The sequence below is a fragment of the Mytilus trossulus genome, unplaced genomic scaffold (genome assembly GCF_036588685.1).
Source record: "Mytilus trossulus isolate FHL-02 unplaced genomic scaffold, PNRI_Mtr1.1.1.hap1 h1tg000210l__unscaffolded, whole genome shotgun sequence".
Lineage (NCBI taxonomy): Eukaryota > Metazoa > Mollusca > Bivalvia > Mytilida > Mytilidae > Mytilus > Mytilus trossulus.
The window spans coordinates 3,231,359-3,242,003 of record NW_026963310.1 but is presented as its reverse complement, the minus strand read 5'-3'; the positions used below and the strand labels follow the sequence as shown (position 1 = coordinate 3,242,003).

General features: G+C 30.1%; 1 protein-coding gene across 1 annotated transcript; it reads left to right on the top strand.

Moving 5' to 3' along the window:
• The first annotated feature begins 696 nt into the window (after positions 1 to 696).
• LOC134701011 (peroxisomal sarcosine oxidase-like) lies at positions 697 to 10,257 on the top strand. Its single transcript, XM_063562158.1, has 9 exons — positions 697 to 960; positions 2,997 to 3,116; positions 3,428 to 3,588; positions 4,993 to 5,212; positions 6,969 to 7,148; positions 7,408 to 7,536; positions 8,919 to 9,080; positions 9,565 to 9,640; positions 9,967 to 10,257. Exons 2-9 carry the CDS (start codon positions 3,003 to 3,005, stop codon positions 10,074 to 10,076), a joined length of 1,152 nt encoding a protein of 383 aa, XP_063418228.1. The 5' UTR covers positions 697 to 960; positions 2,997 to 3,002; the 3' UTR covers positions 10,077 to 10,257.
• The last annotated feature ends 388 nt before the right edge of the window (positions 10,258 to 10,645 follow it).

The window sequence follows — 10,645 nt, the reverse complement described above, 5'->3', positions numbered from 1 at the left end:
AACAAATTTTTTATATAATTAATGTTATGTTATGTTAACAAACAAATAAAACACAAAATATTTACGTTAAATCAGAGGTTTTATTAAACCTGCCAAATAGACTGCAAGGGGATTATAAATATACCAATATTAGATAAGATTTTTTTTTCTTTTGTAAGGCTACAGGGAATTAATACGATCATTCAAGGAATGTCGGATACACAAAAACCCTCATTAACATCTCATGAAAGTTTTGTTTTGTGTGTCAATGCAAACCAATTAGTAGGAGTTATGCATAAAACATAACATATTTGGCTTTGGATGCCGGGATAACGTGACAATATACGCGTGGATGTAACTTGTGTATTTGTAGAATAATTTTTTAGGAAAGTTTATGACTGCCTTCTATATCCATACCTTCCTAAATGCAAGTTTTTAAATTTAAAAATTGATACTTAATATATTAAAGATTTTTAAATTAGATTTTCGGGATTTGTCAATGATTTCAACAGTATGGGTTATGAAAGGTTTATGGCACAATATTTAATATTAGTACATGACGAATTCATTTAACATAATACAGACACATGTTAGAATAGTGCATATAAAAGGGCTATACCTTTAAATATCTGAACACTCATGGTATATATCGGGATATTTATGTAATTAACAAACAAACAAATATATCAAAATGTAGCATAATAATCGCAAAATTATAAAGGGGTTTGTTTTTGCCAAAAGGTGGAAATAACCGAAATTAAAAGGAAAAGTAATGAGCCAAAACATTACCCATCACTATTGATATGGATTTGTTATTGGTTGTCAAAACAATGTGCGCATAAAACAAACTATATATATATATTGAAATATATGACAATACGAATCCAATTAACCAAATCTTTTTCAACTGATATTTGGATTTAATTATGGATTTAATTATTGGAATATTTAAAATGGTCTGAATTTATATTTATAAAGAGGGTAGGTATTGTAGTTATAATGTACTTTTGACGCTTTTTTGCGTGAATTAAGAATTTCGTCCAAGGATAATTAACTGTCAAAACAGGATAGTTGTTTTAGTAAATAATATCACACTTTTAATTGTGATTTCGAAAAGTTTAGTGAGTAAACTTTTATTCAGCCTAAATTCTATTTGAAATTATTAATACCGCAACTTCTTGTGACAAAATCAGGTTTGTAATGGGATAGAATATAACATACCGTGTACATCATAAAGAATGTCTACAAAGTATAGAATATCTCTTGAAACAAATTTGTTGTTGGTAAAAGAAAATTATGAATAATAGTGTCAAGCAAAACATTAGTTATCTAAAACATGTACCTGCAATTGTTAATTATGATGGCATATATAAGTTATTTTGTAATGCATTTTACTTTTCTACATTGACTAGAGGTATAGGGGGAGGGTTGAGATCTCATAAACATGTTTAACCCCGGCACTTTTTTGCGCCTGTCCTGAGTCAGGAGCATCTGGCCTTTGTTAGTCTTGCATTTGTTTGATTAATTTTTTGTGTACAATTTGGAAATTAGTATGACGTTCAATTTCACTAAACAAGTATATATATTTATCTAGGGGCCAGCTGAAGGACTCCTTCGGGTGCGGGAATTTCTAGCTACATTGAAGACCTGTTAGTGACCTTCTGCTCTTGTTTTTCCTATGGTCGAGTTGTTGTCTCCTTGACACATTCCCCATTTTGATTTTCAATTTTATTTAATCATTATGATGTACCTCACTGAGACAACAATGGTTATAAACCGATTGAGTATTAAATGTGGTAAAGCGGTAAATACGGCTGTCAGACTTTTATTACGCAACACAAATAACCGAAACAATATATAAAATGCCAACATCTTGTTTAATTAAATAGACAATTGTTTTATTGAAATTTTCGATTACTTCACTACTTCGAATTTCAATACTCATACATCTGGCTGTCCTGTGACTGCTTTTATCTACGTTGATCCACCCTATTATTTCAAGTTCCATTATCCATCTGATGATAGTTTACTTTTGATTTTTTTATTTTATATTTAAGAGATTTCCAGTGACAAACAAATTGTTTGAATATAACAAATATGAAGCCAGTTTCGTATCTTACTGTAAATATGTCGTTTCATACTAACAACTGGACTTTCATATTAACACAAAGACAAATTATTCGATTAATTAAGGTTTATACATAACAAAATATGGACCAACATATTAGACATTTGCCCAAAATGAAGGAAACATTAAACACATAATTAAGTGTTCCTTGTTAAGAACTTTTTCATATATGACCAGACACAATATTTTTTAGATTTAATCGTCAAACATACTATATGGCTATATTATATATCATTGGATTCGAAAAAAATGAGAACTATTGAAATATTGATGTCGTCAAAAAGAAATGTGGTAACAGCTTTGCATAAAATGAGATCAAAGATCATAGTCTGTTTTTATTTTTTTCTTCCATTCTATAAAAATTTAAAGAAATATATAAAAATTTGGGTTAAACTCTAGAAACAAACATTTTCTTATATCAATTATCTCGAAAATGTTAAAAACAAAAATGAATAATAAATCGATTTTTTCTGGAAATTTGCGTTTTTCAAATACTTGTTCTATTACACAAGATCAACACATATTCTGTTAAAATAACAATAGTAACCTTGTCGGCTGACATTCAACCTCACCAATAAATGATAAATACTAATTTTGCCTGCATCCTACTGTCATGAAGGCATATTTTGCATAAGATCATTCATGAAATTCATTAAAACTAAAAAATACTCAATACTTCGAAAAACCTTGAGTAAATGAGTAGTCAAAGTTTTTCATTATCAATTACCCAATACAATATTGATTTTCAATTTAATGTTTTAGATTCATAAAAAAGTATAATACAAAAAGTGAACTAAATTAGTATAACCATATGCATGCATTTCGTTCAATAATAAGTATTGAGCGTAATTTGAAAAAAAAAACAATAGTATTACTGGTTTATTTGTAGTTTAAAATGGAGTCACCTGTATATGATGCTACTGTTTTGGGAGGAGGTATTATTGGTAGATCTATAGCCTTAAAGTTAATTAAAGCCAAACCAGAATTCAAAGTTTTACTTATTGATCAGGTAATATAAAAAATTGATGATAATGATAAGTATAACAATAATATACATATACAAAAAAAAAAAGAAAAGAAATGATAATAGTTATGATACTAATAAAATGAAATATAATGATAATAATTATATCATACAATCTATTAGATGTTAAAAGTTTGTTAAACATGTGGTCATCAATGCTTTTCGTACTTTATTTGGCCTTTTAAACTTTTTTGGATTCGAGCGTTACTGATTGGTCTTTTGTAGACGAAACACAAAATATAATCCTGGTATCTCGGATAAGTTAATTTACATCGAGTTTGATTTTTTTATTTTAGTTTTCAATGTCAGAGTCACAGGGTAGCTCTAAAGGCCGAAGTAAGGGCATCCAGAAAACGCACTGGGTTAAGGAAACGGATACCATGCGACAGATGAGGATAGACTCTTTACAGGAATGGGAATCTCTTCAAATGACTGTATGTCCGAAAACGATCATGAGGTTATGACTATATTTTGTTTAAATATCAGGTTGAAGATGAGATTTGTTTTCTGAAAAATCTCCATGTGTGACACCTTTTTTCTCTCTTTTTTTTCTCTTTTGTTATATCAGACTACATGTATCTGAATATGATACTATCAGATTATTACATGCAATTTTTCATATCGCATGTATTATCAACCCTAGGTTCAATATCAGACCAAGAGCTGCATGGCTCGAGGGCTATTATTGACCGAGGACTGATAATACATGCGATATGAAAAATGACATGGTATGATCTTTTTGTCAAATGCTTACACAATGGAGAAGAACAACAGATTTATATATTGACCCTTTTACGTCGGTCCCAAATAAAAGTTCAAAGAGTAAAACGTTTACGGACGTCGGACCCCAAATTTAGTACATTCGATATGAATCTTTCTGTCATATATGCCTCAAGAGAGAAGAGACATATTTTAATATGGACGAATTGGAAAAAAAAATATTCATAATAAACACTGTTTTGAAAAGTCAACTTTTGAAAAGTAACTTTACAAATTATGTTTTAAACTTTTAAAAATGCATTTATATTCTATAATATGTTTGTTTATTTATCTATGTTTTTTTTGCTGTTGCTGTTAATTTTTTTTATTATTATTTTACACAATATACTTTCCAGTATCCAAACAATTGTTTTGTACACTAATTTGAAATGCTTTTCATAGAAAACGTAGCACTGAGGTGTATTTTCCGGAAATTGCAGAGTATCGCAGGAATGCCATGCGATAATGTTACGGAAAGGCATGTGATAAACTTTTCATATCAGCCTTTTAAGCACCAATTCGAAAAATATGGAAGTGACATTAATTTAATGCTATTATGATACAATAAAAATCATATATTTTTTAGTCTAAGTATATGATAGATCATTTTATTTAAATGTGTCCTAAAAATTGTTTCAAAATTTGATAAAGATAATAGAAAGATTGAGAATGAAAATGTATGTCAAAGAGAAAAAAACAACCCGACCAAATAGAAGATAACAGCCGATCGCGAAGACCACTAATTTCTCTTCATTGTATCTAGAAAATACAAACACCTGTAGGAAGACTTCAGCAGACTTTTGCAAAAATGTGTAGATTTGTTTTTGTTGAGACTTAGCTTTGATTAACATTTAATGTTTTCATCAAGTTTGCTATGCAAAAGCTATACATTGTTTTATTTAAATTCATATGTTGTCCTCTCTTACTTAACTTTCTAGTTTAAGTTTGTTCTGTTTGCTCTTTTATCATTATAACTGACCATATATCACATTCTGGATTAAATTTTATCTACATCTTAGTTATGGTTAATTGAAATAAAAAGAAGTAAAACAAATTTCGAATGCGAGATTAATACACAAATAAGTGATTGTATCGTTCATAGGAAACACGAAGCCCTGTTCGTAGGACCAGCTGATTGTCCGTTTATGATGTACACTCTTGATTCCTTGCAAAAATATCCTGGATTCGATGGAATGGGATATATGTCTAATGCTTCACTTCGGGAACAATACCCAAATATACATTTCAGTGACGATTGTGTAGGTCTTTTAGATGCGTCTGAATTATGTCTGGCTGCTGATACGATTTTGGAACATATCTTGGTGAGCATTAGTATTTAAAAACCTAACTTTTACCTGCTTTTTTTATTCTACAGTTCTAGATATTTGTGTTCCGACTAAAGCAAAGATATAATAGGAGCGTTGTTTGGTCTTGATATTTAGAAAGCAGTAAATGTATATACCTTTGTTTTAAGAATTATGATAACTCAGTTTGTTAAACCAGTCATGTTTTTCTTGAAACTGAAAGCATGCGGTCGGCACTCAAGCGTTTTACACCAGCACAACTATATATATATATATACATTCATATTGATCTTTGCACATTTCACGAAATGCTTCTGGTGAATATTTTGTGTGAGAGGAACAATTAACCCCCCTCCCCAACAAAAAAAAAAGACTTCACAAATTACACATATTGTCATTTCTGTAAAATATTTGTGAAGTAAAGCTCTTGCTTCTATCTAATTATATACGTATTAATGACAATTTATAAAAATAGGCAAGTGTGGCGTTTTATGCTTTGTAATTAAATGGGGTAATGTTATCAGCTATAACTCGTAATAGCAATATTTGATGGTAAATGATCAAACATCTGAATTGTTTGCAACCTACTATTGTCTTATCAAGGTATGAAGAATATAGCTTTGTAAACTTTTAATACTTCTTTTTTTCGAATGCATTTGGGTCAATAATCAGGCCTGATCCTTCCTTCTTATTTTGGCAAAAAAATGACACACAAAGCCCTAACTAGTTCACAAAATTAGGTTATGATTGAAAATGTTATAGTCATGCAACTATTAGGGAAACAAGTGGAAATGTGTCAATTGTTTGATTGGACATTGCAATGAGAAGGCTATATAAACACATGCAACACCGAAAACTTTAATGCAATTTCGTTATAAATATAGATATACTAATATTTAACAGCTAGTTAGACCTTTCATCTATTTTTTCTATGAAAACAAGTGACGTATAAGCAGACTAACTACTGTTGCCTTTCTGTATTTACCCCTTATTTTATTGATTTTGTATTTAAATGGTATCATAGATAAAATTTATTCGTTTAGTGTATGATCACTTTATACATATGTCTTTTGAATGAGTTAAGCCATTTCATTAGATATTACAAAGTATGTCTTTCTATGATGTGATGTTACACTATTTTTTCAGATAATGGTAAACGTTGGTACCTTGTTAAACGTTTAAACCCGCTGCAATTGTTTGCATCTCTCCTAAGTCAGGAATCTATTGTTCAGCAGTTGTCGTTTGTTAATTTGATTCATAAGTTGTTCTCGTTTCGCGGTTTTCTATAGATTGGACCGTTAGTTTCCTCGTTTGTATGGTTTAACACTAGTCATTTTGGGCTCTTTATAGCTTGTTGTTCGGTGTGAGTCACAACTCTGTGTTGAAGACCGTACTTTAACCTATACCAGTTTGCTTTAACAATTATAACTTTGATGAAAAGTTGTCTCTTTGGCACTCATCCTGCGTTCTCTTATATCTATCTGCATACATCATTCTATAAAATTTAGGGTAATGAAAAATGTGTCAAGAATAACACCTCAATCAAAGAGCAGAAAACAATCGAAAGCCTCCAATGGGTCTTTAACAAAGCATTGACATGCATGCACCCGGAAGCAGGCTTCAGCTGTCAGAATACAGCTAGTTGACATTAATTCAATTCCTAGAATAACAGACTGCGTAAAGGTGCTAAAACTGAACAATCATTGGCAGGCATTTTGAATAACGATGGATGTAGTTAACATAAATCATCTGATCATGTATTTTACATTCAAAGGAAGAATTTGAGAACCTAGGTGGGACAACAAAGAAAGGGCAAGTCACGGAAATCACCCCTGGTGATACTATCAATATTTCCACTAAGGAAAAAGTGTATCAAACAAAAAAGATTGTTATTGCGACCGGTCCATGGTCGGGACCAATGATGCAAGAATACGGAATTGACATAAGTTTAAAGGTAATTATTTTTTATCGGTATATATAATAACAAATGAAAAGATAAAACGTTTGACTTAAATTACACTTGTAAATATCCACCTGTTATTTATAATGTTCTTTTTCTGGAGTTATGATCACATTATTTTTTTTCTCATATATTATCTCTTAAATTTATTTGCTGAAATACGAAATTGAGTACAGTAATAACAATATTGTTTACCTTGTGTTAACATTCATAGCTTCATAGAATGAACGTATTTCTATTCTTACTATGGCAGAGAAAGCATGCGATGGAAATGTACTGGAAACTTAAAAAGCCATATATTCCATGCCCATCACTATTTGAATATAAAAACAAATCAATGGTTTGGACAAACTATACAACTGAGCACGGACCCTGTTTGAAGGTAAAATTGTAGTTTTAATCGTTTTTTATCGTTAAAAAAAGGCAACAGTAAACAATCAACATGATAAAGATAACACCAGTGGGAAAATTAATCCACAAACATGTATATATATCTAAGAAACACGATATAACTGCATTAAAACAGAAAGCTATCTACATCACGATCTTAAATTCAAATAAACTATCATCATACTGGAAACAGCACACTATAATGTGTCTATCTTTAATTCGTCAAACTTTTAATGATGAACATTTTGATGCCACTGTTGGTGGACGTTTTGTCCCTGAGGTTATCACAAGCTCAGTTGTCAGCACTTTGGTGTTGAAATGAATATTATTTATATGGCCATTTTTACAAATTCCTATTTACAAAAGGTTATTCTGTTAAATTGTCCCTTTTAAAATTGTTATGCGATGATGACTGATGTACCCATATTTTGACTGTTTTATTAATTGTGACTTTATTTAACGCATCATGTAAATATAACGGAATTTGATGAGACTGTTATTAAAGAGAGAGGGTTAGCGCTATAGAATCAGGTTAAATCCACCATTTTCTACATTTGAAAATGCCTGTACCAAGTCAGGAATATGAAAATTCTTGTCTATTCGTTTTTGATGCGTTTTGTTATTTGATTTTGCCATGTGATTATGGACTTTCCGTATTGATTTTCCTCTGAGTTCAGTATTTTTGTGATTTTACTTTGTATTGTTCGAGAAAAAAAGGATTGTCTTATCCCAGGCAAAGATTACCTTAGCCGTGTTATTTTGCCTTTTGGGTCCTCATTAATGCTCATCAACAATGTACTTGTTTGGCTCTATAACTATTTTGATCTGAGCGTCACTGATGCGTGTTATGTAGACGAAACATGCGTTTGGCGTATTAAATTATAATCCTGGTACCTTTGATAACTATTGGCTACCCTGGAAAATTATTTTGAAAAGAAAAATCCATTTTACTAAGCCACATGCCATTTACAAATTTCTATTTTGAAACGAACCAAGAGTGTTGTATTTTTTTAACATGTTCCTTCATATTTTAACATTGATCTAGATCCTTAACACAGTTGACTGAATTGTTTTGAGAAACATATTCAGAAAAATATGTAAATATGCATACCAACTTATATGCTTATAATTGAATAGATGCAAAACGCATGCTACTGTTTGTCAATCCATGCTGTTAGTAACATACCAAAACAATGAGCAACCTATTCCCCAAACAGACAGGCGAAGTTACCGTCATCACAAACGCTGCGAATGGGATAAAGTTCATCAATTAACGATTGTCTGCATTGATATATACTATAACCTTATGTGAAAGATAGAAATCTTTAAGAGGGAATTAGCGCGTAATCTGAATATTTGTGTATTATATTACAGATTGGGTTTCCTGGAGAAATAATCACTCATGAGGATCTACACGATGTCAATAAATTGCATGATAAGAAGATGGTTATTGCAATGACAAAATATATTGAAGATACATTTGGGGAAATGGTATCAACAATTAAGCCAACTCAGATTGAAAACTGCGTTTATACGGTAAATAAATGTTTCAATAAGCAGTGTAGTGTGTATTACTGTTTTTATATTTCTTTTTGAATAACGTTATACATTTTTTGTTTGTGTTCCTTTTTCTTTTAGTTTCTAAGATCTAAATTATTCTGATCTTTGATTGAGGTTTGCATTATTTAATCTAAAACCATTTGTTTTATGAGGCAAAATAAGTAAACACTTGTTTTCTACGTATATGGCCTATATGGATATCAAAATAAAAATAACCACATTGTATATTTTACAAAATTTTTGTTAAGTTACATCGGTGAATCTTCAGACCACATTGTATATTTAACAAAATATACTGTTGAAAAAATCGTGAATCTCAAAACCACAATTCAAAGAAAAGAACTCGTCAAAACATAATATACAATTATTTAAATCGATTCATAGAGTGCCGAATAGAGAGAAGAGACATTTTTTTTTCATTTGGTGAAATTCATTGTCATGTTTTACATGTTTATTACAGTTTACAAAAGACGGAAAGTTTATTTTAGGGCGCCACCCAGAGAAGAACAACATATTTTTTGCAGTTGGAATGTCAGGTACATTATTTTAATATTGATGTGTTCCTTTTCTACTAATTTAGTTTCCATTATTGATTTTGGACACAGATATCGAACTATTTTTTAATTCGATATGATTTTTAATAATTGTTTTATTTTAAACATTTTATTGTTGTAATAACTTTTAAGGATTGCAGAATAGGCTTTAAATTTCTTTTTTTTAATGTGCTTTTTTACGTACTGCATTTGTAGACATATATGTAAGATTAATCTACTAGAACATATATACTCTTTTTTCTTCTTTCTTATAATTATTTATTAATCTTACGTGGTAATTTTTCATGAATTTCTGACTTCCTTTTCAGGACGAGGATTTGGCTATTCACCTGCAATCAGTAATATTGTTTGCGATCTGGTTCTTGACAGACAACCAAAGTATGACATATCTGAATTCGACGTCGCTCGATTTAAATGAAAATATGTATCATGAATCATACTGGTCCTTGTATGTTCTGACACACAACATATTATACATTCAATAGTTAAAACTAATTTAATCCATTTATTCTTTTTCAAAACGTACAGTTAAGTGCTGGAAATAGTTGTATATTGTTTGATTCTTTTAGTTTATATATATTTAGTTCAAGAATCGCTACTGACAAATATATAACTTGTTTATTTAGAACTTAATACTCGACTATTATTGTCAAAACAAGAAACCTTTATGGATTTTACAATAATTTCATTTCATGAATCAAATAATGCCTGTACTCCCTGTTTAATTGCTGTGTTTTTTGTAATTTTTTCTTCTTCATATTATTGTTATTTTCTTATGCCTTTATTGGATGTGTCATTATTTTGACTTTGACAGATTTTGTTTGATTATGAAGTGAAAACAACATTGTCACAAAAAGACACATTGCAACGCATTTCTGGGGTGGTATACAATTTATTTGAAATAATAACATACTTATTTTAAATAAAAAAACCATGTTAGCATTGATACATTATTGATTTCAATCATTATATAATAGAAAATATAAC

Bases quoted from the DNA above. Each gene is read 5' to 3' on its own strand.
- LOC134701011 (XM_063562158.1), top strand. From the start codon at position 3,003: ATGGAGTCACCTGTATATGATGCTACTGTTTTGGGAGGAGGTATTATT. The intron at 3,117-3,427 runs GTAATATAAAAA...TTTTTATTTTAG, and splicing joins AAGTTTTACTTATTGATCAG to TTTTCAATGTCAGAGTCACA. The intron at 3,589-4,992 runs GTTATGACTATA...TATCGTTCATAG, and splicing joins TGTCCGAAAACGATCATGAG to GAAACACGAAGCCCTGTTCG.